The sequence below is a fragment of the Episyrphus balteatus genome, chromosome 1 (genome assembly GCF_945859705.1).
Source record: "Episyrphus balteatus chromosome 1, idEpiBalt1.1, whole genome shotgun sequence".
Lineage (NCBI taxonomy): Eukaryota > Metazoa > Arthropoda > Insecta > Diptera > Syrphidae > Episyrphus > Episyrphus balteatus.
The window spans coordinates 26,990,295-27,009,005 of record NC_079134.1 but is presented as its reverse complement, the minus strand read 5'-3'; the positions used below and the strand labels follow the sequence as shown (position 1 = coordinate 27,009,005).

General features: G+C 29.6%; 1 protein-coding gene across 2 annotated transcripts in view; it reads left to right on the top strand.

The window, feature by feature from the left end:
* Nucleotides 1-18,711, top strand: part of LOC129907595 (gamma-aminobutyric acid type B receptor subunit 2) — a 91,960-nt gene that overhangs the window by 50,970 nt on the left and 22,279 nt on the right. For both annotated transcript variants that reach the window (XM_055983874.1, XM_055983873.1), the window contains exons 2-6: nucleotides 1,573-2,959; nucleotides 10,077-10,220; nucleotides 10,702-10,977; nucleotides 15,828-16,082; nucleotides 16,161-16,400. In XM_055983874.1, coding sequence (XP_055839849.1) covers nucleotides 2,150-2,959; nucleotides 10,077-10,220; nucleotides 10,702-10,977; nucleotides 15,828-16,082; nucleotides 16,161-16,400 — 1,725 coding nt within the window. In that variant the 5' untranslated portion in view covers nucleotides 1,573-2,149. The remainder of the gene's footprint in view (nucleotides 1-1,572; nucleotides 2,960-10,076; nucleotides 10,221-10,701; nucleotides 10,978-15,827; nucleotides 16,083-16,160; nucleotides 16,401-18,711) is intronic.

The following is an 18,711-nucleotide window of genomic DNA, read 5'->3' as shown; positions in this document are numbered from 1 at the left end:
ATGCAATTTTCTCACAAACTGACTTCAAACACAAAAAAATATTTTGAACACAACGGCAACACCTACAATATAAAAAAAACACATTTTAAAAAAGCCAAAAGTTCATTCCTATCTATAAAATTTAAATCCATAAAATTTAATGAATAGTTTTTGAAAAAATGGTCCTTAAACTCAAAATTCAAAAAAAAAAAAAACAAAATGTTATTAAAAATAATTTAAATGACTTTTTTTCAAACTTTTTCGTAATTGACTTTTTTTTATAATTTCAAATAATAAATAATAAATGTGGCCTAAAAAATTTGAAATATAAATTTGATGTTACGAAAAAGTTTTAAAAGATCATGTTAAATTTTTTCAATAATTTTTATTTTCAAAAATCTGAGTTTAATTACCATTTTTTCAAAAACCCTTTCCTGAATTTACTTAATTATAATTTAACAAGTATGAATAAGCTTCTAGCTTTTCATAAATGTATATTTAAATATTGTAGGTGTTGCAGTTGTGTTCAAATATTTTTTTGTGTTCAAAAATATTTATAAAATTTAAGCAAAATTTTTGGAAACAAATTTTTTAGTTCACAAAAATCTTCAATTATATTTAAAAAATCAAAACGGCAACAGCAGGAAATTTTAATCTGAAGACTTTAAAGTATTTTTAATTACCGATGTTTGAAAAAAAAAGACCATCAAAATCAGAGCTGTTCGGCCGGGTTCCCTAATATTGTCATTTTTTGAGCTTTAGTTACTCTTCAACTCAATAAATCAATCAATTGTAATTTTTCCATATAAATATTTAATTTGTCTCTTCAACAGAAATTTCAATAAAAAATTATTAAATAATAGTTCAACTGAATTATAAACTTAAGTTCCATTCATTTTAACTGAACAAAAGCCCGAGAATATGCTTTCAACTTATTATACCCCGAGGTGTTAACATGAAATAAAATTTAAAACTCAATTGTGTTTTACTTTCCCATGGCATATTTTTCACTGGCTACTGATACACTCGTAATTTAAATTAAAAAAATCATAAAAACCATTAAACATATTCATTGTTAATGGCATAAAATTATTAAAAGTAGTTTTTTTTAATTCATAATAAATATGCACTAAGTCGAAATGTTTTTAAAATAAAATCCAAAAAAAAAAGTCAACGTTTTCATTCTATGAAATAAAATAATATTTGCTCCCAATCAATAAATCACACTCGTAAATTAATTACATCACCAGAAATACTAACTAAAATATAAATTTTACCATTTGACCTTTTATGCCCGGCTTAATGGCACAATATTTTGGAATTTTCTCCTTCATCGTTTTTTTTTGGTTTGGTTTGTTTTGTTTCTCTCTCCGTCATCTCTCTTCATGTAAAATTTATTACAAAGCTAAATTGCAAAAAAAATTAAATCAAAAAAGCTCATTTTACTTGCACAGGATAACGATTCTCTGGAATAAGTACTTATACAAAATTATTATATAGCCTTTATACAATAAATTTTACGCTTGCTCTCCGTCATCGTCAGAGTCTGAAATATTACTTCAACTTCTTTTTTTTTTCTGTGTGTTCTTGCAGGTATTGGAGCAAAATAATTAAACCACCGTGAAGCATCAGCCAGAAGCATCAAAGGACTCACTCTTTTCACCCACCCACCGAACATAACCATCAACGAAACTCGGAACGAAACGTTTCGTGCAAATATAAAATAAGCAATTTGGATATCCTTGACAGCATCAAAACGAAATTATTGTAGTTTTGGTATCAAAAGAGATCTCCTCTGGGCAGAGGAAAAACACACACACAAACAAAATTAGCCAACAACAAGATGTCCTTGAACCAGCAGCAATAAAATATCCCTTTTATCCTTCTCGCAAACTTGATAGCCACCGTAATGAGACAAAAGGGAGGAGGTCTCTGGCGATGATGATAAAGATGATGACATCCGCAGCCTTCTTTACAAACCAGGTATATCCTTAAACGACACTTTGGAATAATTACAAGAAATACATCAAACTCAAACACCAACACAAAATCACAAAGACACAAACGACGATAATACAAAATATGTGAAAGGAGAACATTTTGGGGCTCTTGGTAATTCTAATGGTGTCCACATCAGGCGAAGCATTGTCCGTAACACAGTTTTACGATTATGGCAAAACATTTAGCCATATCCTTGGATCTGGTTTTGATTATCCTTCACCATGTTTCGACGATAAGTTTTGCCAACATCGATCACAGTGAAGGGTCTAACCTCAAAGCAACAAAGAACCAACCACCAGAACTGGAAATAATCAAAAATAACGGTAGCCAGGGAATAGTTGAGGTAGATGAAAATCCAAACTTTAACCAAAGCCTTGTCGATAAGTCTGCATGTAATCAAAGTGATAACAATTCTGTCCGTCCGTGTGTGAAAGTGCAGGAAACCAACACCAATACCAGTAGTAGTAGCCTCCAGCAGCAGCAGCCTTTCTTGTCCTCTTCTGTAGAGCAAACAATCAAAGGACACTCATCTACGTTATCGTCCTCGTCCTCATTTCTGTTACCAACAACAACAACAACAACAAGTAGCAGCAATCTTCTTCACCCAAAGTTCAATAGGACAAAAAAGATTAAAGCAAAGGATACTCGTCGTGAGCTGCTGTCTTTGAGGATGCACGCTGCTCACGGTCATCCGCCGCAACAGCAACACCTCATCAACCAACAGCATCAGCAACACCAACACCAAGCGTTTCCGTTCAAAGTAAACCAGGTGTTCGAAAACGAACGCAAATTTCGAAGAAGTGGAATTGCTAGCAATGGCAAAATCGTTTTGTTGGGATTGTTTGAACTATCGACGAGGCATGGTCCTCGACCGGATGGGCTTAGTGAATTGGGGGCAGCGATGATGGCTGTGCAGCATATAAATCGAAAACGACTGTTGCCGGGTTATACCTTGGAGCTGGTGACGAATGATACTCAGGTGAGTGATTTTGTTTCTTTTTTTTTCTATTTTTTTGTTGTTTTATCTTGCTGCTATTTTGTATTTCAATTTCATCATCAATACCCATTGGAGTTTATTTCTATTCAGATAAACGTTTATAGCATTTGCGGAAGCTTTAGAGCTTAATAGTAGAATATTTACGGGTCATAGGTCAAAGGGTATTCGGTATATGGCCTGCTGCTTCTGTGGTAGGATACTGCGAGTTGAGCTGATATGTATGAGTTTTTGTGTATTATTTACTTATATAGCTCTGAGCCAAACGAATTCGCACTAATAATGAAATTTTCGCGAGTAGAAAAAAAAAAGTTAAAAGGTTAAACAAATCGATGTTTGATGTTTTTGTTTTTTTCGTGTTTTTTTATTTTTGCTTTTGAGTTCAACTTATGGAGTGTTTTTGGTATTTTTTTTATTAGCATTCTGTTGGTTTAATAAATTTTTGCCTGAGGGTTTTATTTTTAGAAAAAAGTAGATATATTTTTCTGTGGGGAAATCATAAACTGAAAACAATTTGTTGATTGAAAATGCAAAAGTATTAGATTTTTTCGTAGAATTTCATGTTTTTTAATTTTTTTATTTTTTCAAAGAAAAATAGGAAAAATTGTTTTCTAGGAAATATGAGTAGGTAAATAATCTGATTGGTAGGCGTATCATATAGCTTGTAAAATGTGTTAAAAATGTTGTATAGACAATAACAATTTTCCGACAAAAAATTCTAATTGAGTTCTTTTGTCTTACGACACTGAACTGAAATTTTAAATTTCTTTATGTTGTTGAATATTTCATTTGATCATTTTTGAATGATTCAAAATTTGAACATTTTTCCAAGACAAACATTTTCAAAATCTTTATTTGACCATTTTTTTTCTAGAAATTCGTAAAAAATTTAGGTATGCAATTTTGAAGTAATTATCAACTTAAATCTTAATTTTGAAAAAAAAAATCACTAGGTATTTGCCATTTTCAAAAAATAATTTTTTTTTTTAATGAAGAAAACATTTTTTTCGAAATTTGGTTTTTGATTCCACAATAACGGACGAAAACCATGAGTCCTTGGACAATTCCAAGTCGAAAAAAAAAACAAAGTTCCTCTTGTCGTTTTTTTCACCTATACGTCAAAAAAATCAAATTTGATAAAAATCGGACATGACGTTACGAATGCCAAAAAAGTAGGTCCCGCAATTCTGTCTATATGCGGCGAGCTACAGCTTAAACCACTGCACAGTGGTCGATTTTGAGTCACTAGGTGGACTTAATTCTTTTATATGTCTTATTGGCTTGGAATATTATTTTTAAAGTGATAACGTCTTACAAATCGATGAACCCTAATCTCCCGTTCTTCCCGTGCCTGTTAGCAGTTTTTGCACCTTAGCTGCAATATTCATTATCAATGTACAGGTTAAACTATTACACTGGTTTACAAGGGTTTTGTTGCTGAAACAAAAATACACTTTTCTGAAGGTTTTCGGTGTCCTGAACTCGAATCCGAAGTTTAAAAAAATTAACCAGTTCCCGTTTTTGAAATATTACCGTTAGAAGATGCAAAAAAACGTTTTTTTGGGTACTTCGGACCTTATTCTTTTATATAAGGAAAATTGTTTGAACATATTTAGTAACGGTTTCTATAAGAACTGTTTTCCATCTTTCAATGCCTGTTTAAATCTTTCTGATGTCTTTTTTATTGCCCGAGATATCTTTAATGGGAAAAAATATTTCTTTTTCCCAAATTTTTGACCGTTTTCGAGACCTTTTGGCCGTTTTTTATTTATATCTTTTTCGTTTTGATAGATATATTAATCAAATTAACAGGAAATATAAATAAAAGCCAGAACTATATTTGTGCAAAATTTCAATCTTTTTCATAGTCACATTTTGGAGATAACGGTAAAAAGATGGTCTTTTTTTGACACGAAATATCTTTTTGCATTGAGCATTTGTAAATTTGATTTATTTTAATTTTGAAAAGAGATAATTTAACCTTTCATTTCATATATCACACATAACAGTTCATGCTCTACAAGGTAGACAATCTTGAACAATGTCCTTCCGTAATAAAAATGGTCACCTTAAAAAGAGCGAATTGGTACCTGAAAAAGACGAAAAAAATAGTTTGCGGCGGTTTTCGGCACTTAATTTTAGCATCAAATTAAAGGTAATGATTCAAACTACAAAATATAAAAAAATCACGATGGCACTCTTCGGCACTTTTTTTTAATCGTCCAAGAAGTAAAAAACAAACATCTGAAAACTATCAAAAAATGCCTTACAACATTCAGTTAATAGAAATAGAATTCGACTTTTTTTTACAAAAAACAAATTGAATTTAAAAATGCATACCACTAGCATTTTCTGACATTTTTTTGTGCAACTCAATTACTCACTTTTATCATAAACTATCACTTTGTAAACACTTGTTAACTCGCGGACGTTAAAATAGAGAGTGAGCAAATCATGAATGATTTCATTGAGATGCTTCCCATGAATAAAATAACGGCATCAAAAAATTATTGTTGTTGTTTTTTGTTGTTTAAGAATATTTACTTTCGGCCTAACGGTATTTTTTATGTTGACAACAACTTTTTTTTCGACTTTTGACCAGCTACGATGTACTGAATCGACCAGTGTGCACTGAAGCTATTTTCTTCAAACTTGGTTATAGTAAACAGTTTTGGGTGATTCTCTAGAGTCAAGAAGACAAATTACAATTTTTTTTAGGCCCGAAGCTAACGGTTCTTTTCAACTGTCATCTAACGGAAATAGAAAAATAAATAAAATAAAATTTTTTATGTGTAGCATTACATAAGAGCCAACTTTTGACTTAAAAAAATATTTTTTTTACCGTTATTAAGGCTACCTGCCATAGATTTTTTGTTTATTTCTGAACTTCTTTTAAACGACATAGCCGATTTAAATAAAAAAATTTACAAAAACGTTTAAGAATTCGTTATATTAAAGTTTTACAAGTTTTTCAAAAAAAAAAAACAAATTTTTGGATTATAAAATAAAAACATATTTAAAAATTTTATTTTAACAATCAATTTTTTAGAAACGGATTGATCGAAATTTCGTTTTTATGTGTTGACAAATACTTTCTTTAAAATGACTTACCAACTTTTTTTTTTTTTTTTTGAAAAATATTAGAAAATGTTTATGCTTATGATTTTAAATCTACCCTCAGTTTTTTCTAGCAGCTCTAGTTTTGGTAGTTCAAATGTAAAAAAATCGATTAGTGAGTTTTTATAATATACATACATAGGTATCGTATATCTCGAAAACTCGAACTGATAAAAAAATTCAGACTTTGAATTTGAGTTCAATTGTTTCTCAAACTAAACCATTATAAGCTAGGGAAATACTTAAAGAATGCAAATATAAAAAAATCGATTGCTGAGATTTAATAACGGGAATATCTCCAAAACTCGAGCTGATTTAAAAAATCTTATTTTGGATTCGAGTTTAACACACTTAAAACCTTTAGAAAAGTATTATTTTTTTCCTGAAACAAACCCACTTTTAGCGAGGGGAATGCTTACAAATTAGCAAAAATTTGAATATTGAGAGTTTGTATAATCGAAAACGTGAGCTGGAATCAATTCAAATTTTCTCAAATTTTTTTTCTAAAAACTCCTTTTTATGCAGAAATACTTGCTTTTGTGGAAAAGATCATTTAAAATGATCATTACAAAATGAAATTCCTTAAAAAATCAAGTTATACATTTTCCCTATTTTTGTTAAAGAGGTTACATAATTGATGGTTCTCTACTTAAAACAAATTTTTATCATAATTGAATATACAATCATATGAATAACAACTATAATAACCTCTGAGCTTAAATTAAATTTCTATGCTTTAAGAAAATAAAGCACCTGTCTACACTTCAGTTGGATCTATTTATGCAAATGAATTTATAAAGTTCTGTTTAACTTCCTTAAAAGAAAACAGCTAATATTGACTTTAAATAAATTATTCTTGTTCTAACATAATAAGAACAGACAGTTGTTGCTGAATTCATTTTCCTCATTTTTAAAAAGTATAATTAAAAGTGAAATAGGATCGTTTTATTTCAAACGTATTTTTTTTTTTTTTTTCTTTCATAAATTCATAAATCATAAATCTTCCCTTTTAATCTTTATTACTTTTCATCTATCTAGAAAGGCAAACTTTATATATGTATAAATAAGGGTGTAGCTTTCAATTTGGGGACCTTTAAAAAAATAAAACAGGAATGAGAATTGTAGGAAAATTTTTCGTATTTAATATTTGGGTTTGAATTGAAGTTGTTTTCTCGTTTGGCTTGTATGAATATTAGATGAAATGTAAATGAAAAGAAGTAGAATTTAAAATTTCGGTTTGGATGTTTTGAGCTAATGAAATTATCATCATCATTTAAGGCTTTTATAATTGCTTTTTTGTTAATCAAAGTCCCAGTGGTAACTTTCTTTTTAAAACCCTATTTATATGGAAATTTAAATCCCGAATATAATTTATTAATCCTTAAACAGTGTTCCAAAAAATGATAAAGGCCACTAAAATTTATAAGTTTTCCTCCTGATAAAAGCTATGGTCATTTTACATTTCTTTGCTTAACTTATTTGCAAATAAAAATAAATTGCATTAGAAAATAATTTTATATTTATTTATTTATTTGTTTATTTAAAAAAATTTGTATTAAAAAAAAATGTACTGCAACTGAAAAATATTTACAAAAAAAAAGTATTTATAAAAATATTTTGCATTAAAAAAAATAATATTGCAACTGAAAAATATTTGCATTGAAAATAAAATTTGTATTGCAAACAAAAACATTTTGTATTGAAAAATTAAAAAAATCAATGCAAAATATGAGCATTAAGTATTTTCTTTTTTAATACTCTTCGACCATACATTAGGCTCAGTAGTCAAAATTGAAATTCGACGAATATTAAAAAAAAAATATTTAGTACACACAATTTTTTTTTTCCAATGCAGAAAATTTTTTATTTGCAATAAAATTTTTTTTTTAATACAAAATATTTTTCATTTGCAATAACATTTTTGTTTAATGCAACTTGGTAATCTAAAAGATAATTAAGCTAAGTAAAGTTAAAGCAGTAGAGAAGTTTATTTTCACCATCAAAACTGAAAACTTAACTGAAATAATGTAGTTCTTTATTCTGTCTGTTAAAAGTGATTTAAAAGTCTTAGCTTACCATATTTCACACCACATCCTACTGTCTCCTAAATAGCTTTGAACACCGTGAAAGATCTAGTTTATCTGCATATGTCGGTACATATATCAATAAATCGTTCTGTAGTTGTTGAAGGTTGAAATTCCGGATCTTAAGACTTCCAGTTCAAACATCTTGTCTCAAATTTTATGCATTTTTATGATTGGAAAAATTGAAGAACTTTAAAAATTGTTTTCAACGTCTTTTCAAAACCATACTAAAAACCAAGTCTCGCAGTATATTAAATTCTATTCCACAAATAAATTTGGAACTCAAATTTTAATTTGCAGTTTGAATTTTATGACCTTTTTGAAAAAAAAAAAACAAGTCTCATAACAATCGGCGTAGGTACCTGTAATTTGTTTTCGCGGTAAAATCAAAAAAATAAAATTAAAAAAAATAATATTGAAAAATATTCGATTTTCATAAAAAGTAGCTACTATCAAATTAAATTCGTCAAAAATCCAAAAATTAACTTTTTGCTCAAAGAAAAATTTAAATAGATAGAAAATATAACAAAGTAATTTTCGACCGAGTTGTGTTAAATTCTAACCATTTTTGTAAAAGATAAAATTAAAAAATTAAAAATTGTATTTTTGCATTTTTTTTTTTTTTCAATATTTTGAGGTTATATAAAAAAATGGTTTGAGTAAAAGTTGTAGACACTTTTACGATCTACAACTTTTGCTTTTAACTTTTTTCGATAGGAGGTCTACTTTTGACAGAAATCGTAAAAAAACACGATTTGTGACACCCATCCCACTTTTTCGCCCACCCACTCCTTTCCCAAAATTTGTTTGTGGGCAATTTATTTTTCCATTTTCATACACCATTTACCCTAAATTTTCCCACCACTCTTATGCTGCTAATAATTTTTTCAACTGCCCAATTTTGCCCTCTGAAAACCGGATTGGCACTGGGCTATATAGTCCAAGAGCTAGTGGAACATTTGACTAAGGTAGCTCTTGTAAGGCTAAAAATTCGTACAGTGGTAGTTTTAAGCATGCTAAGTAAAATAATCTTGGTCTGGCAGGCCTTAGCGGTGCACGTCATATAAATACATGACCATGAAAGTGTAACTTTCAACTTTTTTTTGCCCAAAATTTGACTTTGAAATCGATTATTTCAAAAAGTAATGATTAAAATAACTTGATTTAAAAATTAATACCTATAAAGTGTAATATTCTGCCTTTTGAAAAATGTATTATTCATAACTGTAGGCGTTGCCGTCGTTTTAAATTTTTTTTTTTTATTTTGAGTTATGTACTTTTTTAGAAAATTGCCCACTTTCGTACCTTGGCGAAACGCTTTATAAATTTAGAGTTGAGGTCACTTAAACTTCAAAATTGTAGCTACTATTATTAAATAATAATAATAATTAAGAAAATATTTTCAGGCCATTATGTTGTTTTTGAAACATATTCTTTAAATTGATGTCAGAGTTGGGTAAATAACAAGAAAATAGAATTTTTAAAATAATTCAGTTCAATCGAATTCAAAGTCAAAAATTATGAAAAAAAAGCTTTAAAAAACACCATTGAATACCATTTTTATTAAGACTGTGGATTTCAATACGAAATTGATTGATAAAGTAGACTGCCTTAATTGATTCCTGATCAAACACTGAAAACCATAATGTTTCTATGCCTTATTATAGTACTACTTTTCATTTTAAATATTTTTTTTTTTTTAAACAAAACCACATTTAATAGTTCCATAAACTGGTATGTTCTTAATGCCTCTTTGCACGTAGCACTAATCTGCATCATGGCTTAATTTCTTATCTAAAAAACAATAACCACAACCAATAACATACTTTCAGCCCCTCAAACATTTAAACAATATAATTATTTTATTCTGAAAACAATTATATATTCAAAATAATTTTCAGTGTGATCCTGGAGTGGGAGTGGATCGATTCTTCCATGCCATCTATACACAACCCTCAACTCGAATGGTTATGCTACTTGGTTCCGCCTGTTCTGAGGTTACAGAAAGTCTGGCAAAAGTTGTGCCCTACTGGAATATTGTACAGGTGAGTGGATAAATTCATAATCTGGAACCATATTTTCAAAAATACCCAGGAAACCCTATGACTTCGACTTATATAAATATGCTTCACTTCCTCAAATAAAATCCATGAAATTGTTCATATCCCTTTTTTGCCTGAATTATAAGCGAAGTTCATATATCCTTTTTGTTTTCCCCACATTTCAAAAGCATTTCTATATCTCTACCACTCTGCTCTACAATTTACATCAAGGAAAAGCAAGCATCTTTTCCACATTCGTTCGCCCTTCAAACTATCTCTGTGAGATGTGCCTGTGTGTATAGTGTGCATGCATTACACGGTTCTAGGATTCTCCCCAACCCCTTTCCAACTCATCCTTTTTGAACAATTTTGAGAATTTCACTTGAATGACATTGAAGATGATGTGTTCAACATTTTATACATTTTTGTCTACAACGGCACATTAAGAGGTATATAAAATATTTGTATATTATTATGGTTGCAGGTATCTTTTGGGTCGACATCGCCAGCTCTAAGCGATCGTCAGGAATTTCCTTATTTCTATCGCACTGTTGCTCCAGATTCATCTCATAATCCGGCGAGAATTGCATTTATTCGTCGATTTGGCTGGGACACGGTGACAACATTTTCCCAGAACGAAGAAGTGCATTCGTTGGCCGTAAACGACCTGGTTACAGAGCTTGAGGCAGCGAATATATCGTGTGCGGCAACTATCACGTTTGCGGAAACGGATTTTCGAGAGCAATTGCTTCTGCTGAGGGTAAGTTAATGGGACAGAAATAGTAAAGTACCAAATGTTTAGTGGTTTTTGACTTGTAACTTTTGCTTACACACACAAACATGTTAAGTTTAAAAGTGATATGGAATCAGACAGAGTACAGAGTGGTGCTGAATGCGTCACGTATGTGTTGTGTCGTCTTCTATATAGAAGAGTGCTCTCAGTATGCTCTTCTGGGAATGAAATTTAAGCTGGAGAAAATGCTTCTGGGATGGAATATGGATAATGTGTAATGATGCGCTAGCACATTTTGTAATTCAGCTAAGTGCAAGCAAAGTGCAAGTTGTAAGGCTTAAACATTTTTTTTTACTCTTATTGCTGAGTTTGAGAGAGTAAAAGAAGATGGAATTTTAAGTTGATGGGGTTGAATGAGCTTCCACACAGGAATTTTAATAATCGTTTGGGTTTTTTTTTTTTTGTTCTTATTCAAATTTACAAGTTTTTCAAATTTCCAGAATTCATTAGTTTTATAAGAAAGAAAATTGGTTTTAAGTGTATTTTAATTTCAGAAAGTAATTGAACATAAAAAGGCAAAAAGTTAGAATTAGGTACTTTTTTTCGGTGCACGTAATACGAAGTTGCTTATTTCGAAAGTTAAAGCACGAAGAAAAAAAAAATTTTAAATCTTAAGTTTAAATAAAAATTAACATCGCTGTTACGATTGTAAAATTTACATATCTTCAATTTAAAAACGTAACTTTGGAGTGTAATTTAGGAAAATGATTTTTTGAAAAGAAAACAAAACTGAGGACATTTTGTGGTTTATGAATGGCGCTTTGAAAAACAGCGAAATATCTGCGCAAAAAAAGATAGTTTGGCAAAAATGCTAACATACCTAAGATGTGACAAAGTTCTGTGTTTTTGTACCTAAATGCATAAAGCTGTTCACTGTGAACTCATATTCGTTAACCAAAGCTGGTTTCGAGACTTTAATCCGCAGATATTTGCCTAAAAAAAAAAAATATGTTTGGATGCAAATAACTCAGCAACCAAACCTCTAAGAATCTTTTGGTTTCCAGTTATTAATAGAACTTATTTTTTTTGACGTGATAACGTCTTATAAATCGATGAACCATGGCAGCCACCACAAAAAAGTGCCGCCATTTTCTAACTTTACACTCTCGCACTTTCGCAGAGCGGCAAAAAATTTCAATTCAAAATTAGAAATAAACTATTAGAGATACAAAAATCTTCTATAGCTTATTTGAAAGATAATAAACTAAAGCTTAATCCAAATGAAGGATTTTTAAAAATACCGTCATTTAATAGGGTAAACAGGGGTAAAACGGAAAGATGAAATTTGGGCTAAAATCTAAACGCGAAATTGTAGAGAATTGATTTTTTTGCTATAGATAGATGAGGTTAATTTAAGAATAACTGCATTTAAGAAAAAATTCTAAGAAATTTTAAACTAAGCTATAACGTTTTGTTTGAACGTTGTACACGTGTTGGGGCTATGACAGAATGATGATTTTGGGTAAAGGAAATTTTTTTTGACAATTCTAAAGATGCCAGGTGAAAGATGAGGGGAAAAAATAGGCGTTTGATACGGATATTTTACCAACACTCTGCGTTTCGAAATATGAATTTTTGAAAAACACCTTGTTTTTAAGGATTATTTTTGGGTAATTTTTGATTTTTAGCTTTTTTTTGGAGGGTTCAAAAAATCTCAAACTTATAGGACATGTAAGTTTTGGCCTTATGCATAAATATTGGAATCGTTTAGTGAGTTTTGACTGAATAACGGAAGAAACAAGTTTTTAAAAAACACGTTTTTGACCGTTTTTAACCGATTTTCATCGTTTTTTATTTTTATCTTTTTTTCTTTAATAGATACAGGAATAAAGTATGTGGAGTAATTATAGACCATGACTACGACTATATGTGTGCGAAGTTTCAATCATGTTCGTAAACACAATTTTGAGATAACGGTAAAATAAAATTTTAGAATTCAAAAGGTTATAACTTTTGAACAAGAGCAGATAGAAATTTTATTAAACTTTTATGAGCATTCTGATACAATTACCTTTAATTTGGTATATCACACATAACGGTAGACTAACTACAAGCTACACAATGTTAAATCAAGAAACTTGAAGTACCGTAATCTCAGTCTGGAAATTCGACATGGTTGACTTTAAAAAATTCTAACTTCTCTTGTAGGCATCTTTGAAATGAGATTGATATGTCAAATGAAAGGTGAAATAATAAGGTTCCACATGGTATATATTTTTTATAGGTTGTCAAACAAAAAAATTGATTCCATAGCCTGAGAACATAAAAATAAATGTTTTTTTTCCTTTTTTTTTAATGAAATTTGATCGAGTTCAAAAAATTCTAGCTCTTTTTGTAGATGTCTCATAGACATGATCGATATATATATTTTGATCTGAAGCAATGAGCTTTCAGGTGGTATAAAATTTACTATAGGTTTTATCAAAAAAATGAATTTTTGTTTGATGGAAGTAATTTTTTCACTTTTTTCATAAGAAATGATTGTTTTTAATAAATTATTTTAATACTTTTCGAGCTTGTAAAAATTTCAAAATTATTTTATTCTTTAAAAGAAATATTTGGCTTTTTTAGGGTATAATTTTTTTTTCAAGCTTTTCAAATAAAAAAAATTAATATAATGAGAAAAGAAAAAATAGGTAATTTTTTTTAGATTTTTCTTGTAAATTATGATTGTTTGAAATAAATAAACGCTTCAATTGACTCATTTTTAAAGCACACAACCTGTTTTATTACGACGTTATCACGTAAAATCATCGTCCGTAAACCGGCTTTACAGACAACCTCTTTTTGTTCTTTTAATAAGTAAGATGTGACCATTTTATAACGATCAAAATTTTGGACTCTTTTTGGTACTTTTTAAGTTTTTGTCTATAACTTGAAAAGAAGGCCGAGTTTGAAAATGTTTATTAAGTAATTTTTTGTAGATAATTAAATTTCCTATAAATAAAATTTTCTAAAATTTAAATACTATAAAAAACTTGAGAATAACTATTCTAAAGTAAAACGATATTTTTGATGCTTTTCCCAAATGGTTCATTTTTATCTTTTTAGCATTTAAAAAATTTCCAAAATAACAAAAAGAGTGGAAAATTTTGATCGTTGTAAAATGCTCATATCTTTATAACTTATCCATATCTTTTTTTCTTCGAAAGATTCGAATGATTTTGATTTTTTCTTTCAGTAAGAATTTTTTTTGTAAAAAATTTTCTTTAAAAATCGATTTTTTAAAAATGTTTTGATACATTGCCAAAAAAGTTACTCTAGTGTTTCTTGCTTATTTATTCAGCTTTCAGGTGACAAACAACGACAAACAACTTTGAAAAATAATATCTCAAAAACCTTTCCATCGTAATTTTTTTTGAAGTCATATCCGAGTCCCTGAGGTCAAAGTACGTAAGAAAAAAAATGTAGTGGGATTGAGTGTCCATTTTGGTTGTGAATCAGTGTTATGAATAACAACATTATTGAAATCTGGTTAAAGACCACTTTGTTAAACTAAAAGGCTATCCTTTCTAGTTGTACGTTTATGGTACTAACATAACTGAAAAAGATTGACATAATAATGAACTCATTAAAAAATTCAAATTTTCCATTAGTACGATGAACCGATCCAACTTAAGACCATTTTAAATTTCAATCTAACTAAATATAATAACATTGTTTAAGTTAGCTTACAAGAGATTAAGAAGATTATTTTCATTACGACTCTTCTTTTAGTTAAAGGCAGCGTAAGAATTTTCCATTTAGAATCACCTGAAGTGAAAAACTTTTATGTCATTGTAATAAAAACGGATTAATTAAGGGTTGATGGAGTTTTCATAAAAAAGATGAAAACCACTGTAAATACTGTTTTGCCATGGATAAGTTAAAAATACCAAAATTAAACAATTTTAATTGAATTTTTAATTACAATGGAAACGGAACTTGTTTTTTGGAATAAGTATACAAATAGAACCACCTTTGGAATACGGTTTTATCCAGAATTAGTCATTTTTCAATAGCATCAAAAGAGTTTTGATACAATCGAATAAAATCTAACGGTCGGAAGATAGGTACCTTACTCTGAAAAGTCTACAACCAACATTTTATTAAATTAAATCTGGACTGATCACTTCTTATATAAATGGTCACAAAATGCTTCATAATTGCCAAAAAAAAAATATAATTTTTTTTTATTAAAAAAATGTTACACATACACCACAGTGACCGGTCGAGTTCAAACATTCAATACTGATATAAAATTTGTTTCGGCTGCTTAAAAGAATTAAATTCATTGGACTTTGAATATGGAACGAATTGTTTGTATTCAATAAAGTATGGAGAAAACATGAAAGAAACCAACAACAATAATGTACTTGGAAAAAAATTTGTACACAAGGAATACTTTAACCAGAATGAAAGTATCCCAATTCTTATCTTTAAACATGAATTCTCGCCCAATTTTCCAAATAAAAATCATTCCATTCATTTCCATTATAATCATATATTCATTATAAACTTTCACCATAAATCTTCAAAGACTTACCACTTTACAGCCATAAACCACAAGAGCAAGTATATAAGTTAGTTTTTCAACTTATCTTTTAAAGAGATAAAACGTTGTTCCTTTCAACATAAATGGTGTGATGTAAAGTTATCCTTTCATCATCCTCAAAAAGCAAAACAAAACAAACCAAACAACCAAAAAAAAAAAGAAAAGAAAACGAAAAACTACAAAACAAATCTACATAACAAATCTAACTTTCTCTCATATTCACACACAATTTCTTTTCTCTCTTTATTTTTGTTTATTTTTTTCTTGTTTATTATCCCTAAAGGAACTAGATACAAGAATTATCATTGGAAGTTTTTCCCAAGAACTGGCTCCTCGAATTTTTTGCGAAGCACACAAACTACGTATGTTCGGCGCTGACTATGTTTGGATTTTGCATGAAGAGAGCATGGGTCCACCGTGGTGGGATCGAGTCCCACAAGCCTGCACCGTTCCAGAGTTACGAGCAGCTGTCGAGAATTTAATAATTGTGTCCAGCCACAATAGCATTGTTGGCAACAACAGCAGTCTCAGTGGATTGGTGAGTGTTGAAAGGGAAACTGACTAACTTTGAACTGCACGTGTGATAGACATAATTAAAATAGCTACCCACCCGCAGAACAACGCCATGTTCAACAATGAACTTATGACACAATTTGATATAAGCAATGTTGTGTCGAAGTATGCACCGCAGACTTATGATGCAGTTTGGGCAATTGCATTGGCGTTGCGTGGAGCTGAAGAGCATTGGAAAAAGGATGCAATTCAATCAAAGTTGGACCGATTCGATTATACAAGAAGTGATATGGCTTGGGAGTTCTTGCAGCAGATGGGAAGACTCGATTTTCTGGGTGTTTCGGTGAGTTTTTCAAACTTTAAATTTGTTCAACTGTTTTTTATGAATAGCATCGTTATGTCATTATTTTTCTTCCTTTAAGAGAAGACAAAGATGTTTTTTTTTTTCTCAGATATATTTTTTTTTTACAAAGAATTGAAGGCAATTAACCATCCCTTAAGAATATCTGCAAATCAATAACAGATGTCGGTTGTGACATTTCACATATTGCTTTGACCTTTGAAATATCAGCATCAGGACTAATTCCAATTCTATTGTTAATGAATACCAAGAAATTTCAATTCTTCAACATTATGTATATCTCAAACTTTTTAGGATTAATTTTTTTTTATTTGCTTCTATAGAATCTTCTCTGAAATGTCATTGAATTTTTCTTTTGACTTAGGATCAGCATATATGTATGTACATATATGGAAATATTATCTATAAAAATAAAATAATCCTTCAACATCTGAAAATTTACAATATAAATATACCTACAGATGTTTTTTGTAAACTTTTTCTGTATTTTTTTTTTTCTTTTTTTTTTCAGTTCACTAGAAATATAAAAATCTTAATAGAATTAATTAATAGCAAATGGGTGAAATACAAATTTCCTTACACCATGAGTTTTGGAAAATAAATTATTACACAAAAAATAAATTTAGAAAAATATCTTTGATTTTAATACCTCACATGCTAATTTGATAGCATTATTAATATACCTACTTTAAAGGATGAGAAAGCGATTCTAAACAAACTTGTTTTTATCGATTCTTCAGCTATAAAATTTTTTACTAACTGCTGCGATTTCTTGTATAGAAAAAATATGTAACGCATACACCATAGTGACCATAGTGAATATTTGTGTTTAATTATTTAATTTATGGGTATTCTGTTTTGTTTTGTATACTTCTTAAGAGGGCAAACACAAACTTAAATTTTTGAATTTCAACGGATTGTATCTTGAAGAAAAATGATCGTAAAGCAAATCGTACAAGAAACACATTAAAAAAAAAGTTTTATATTTTTTTTTTTTGAAAAGATGTTGAATTTTTTTTTAATTTTTCATCACACCAATGCAAAATTGAAAAAAATTAGTTTATCAAAGCAAAAATCTTTCTCATTTATGTTTTTCGAAAATACAATTGAGTGGAATAAATAAACACGGCTTACTTCCTTGATTGAATTGAAACTATGTTGATTATTTTTTTTTTGGGAATATTGTTCTATAAAAAGCGCATTAATGGTTTATTCATTATTTTTGATTGGATTTTTGAATTTTCAAAAAGCCTTTTTATGTCAGTTTTTTTTATTACTTATCCTTGCAGAAATGTATTCAAGACCAACTCAAACATTCGGTTCAGTTATTTGGATGCCAAGGTATTGATACTTAAAAGCAAGAGAATTCTTTTTCATTCAAAGACCGTTATCTCAACGAAAAGGTCTTTAAAAAAAATTGGACCTGAATAATTGGTTTAGTCGAAAAAATTCTTTCAAGTCCGAAGACATCAATTAACCAAACAAATTTCGAAAAAATTGTTTCGGTTTTTTTTTAATTTATCGAACGATCACTCGAAAAAAATCAAACAAAATTGGCAGTTGGCGGAGTTCTAATTTTTATTCCAAATAAAGCTTTTTTAACAATATTTATAAAATTGGGGTTTGCGCTCTTTTTCTAAATTTTTGAGAAATCAAGGGGCACGGTAGTGCCCAGCCAAGTTCTCTAGCAACTTTGGCACTACACCCTTATTTACAGGAAACAATTCAGGCCATTTTCGACCCCCCTCTAGCTTCCACACCAAATATGCCAGAAATTTCAAACTAGCTACATTTGTTGATCTGGCCGAACCCAAATTCCTCACAAAATTTCAGCTTCTTACGATGAGTAGTTTCTGAGATATAGGACTTCAAAAATCGCGAAAACCGTAACTGACTCATTGACTCACTGACTCACTGACAGATCATCAAAATTATGGAGAACTTCCCGCTATCGTAGAAACTTGAAATTTTACATGGTGATAGGACTTGTGGTGTATACAAAGGAAAAAATCGAAAATTTGAGATTTTCAATTCAGGGGGGCGTGGTAACCGCCCATTTTCGCCGAATTTTCATCAATTATTATAGAGCACTTCTGACTATCGTAGAATCTTGAAATTTAGTAGAATGGTAGAGCTGGTAGTTTATATTAAGGAAAAAATTTAAAACCTGAGAATTCCAGCCAGGGGGCGTGGCAACCGCGCATTTCCGCTGAATTTTCATCAAATATTATAGAGCACTTCTGATTATCGTAGAATCTTGAAATTTAGTATAGGTCGTTTCAAATCAAAAGTC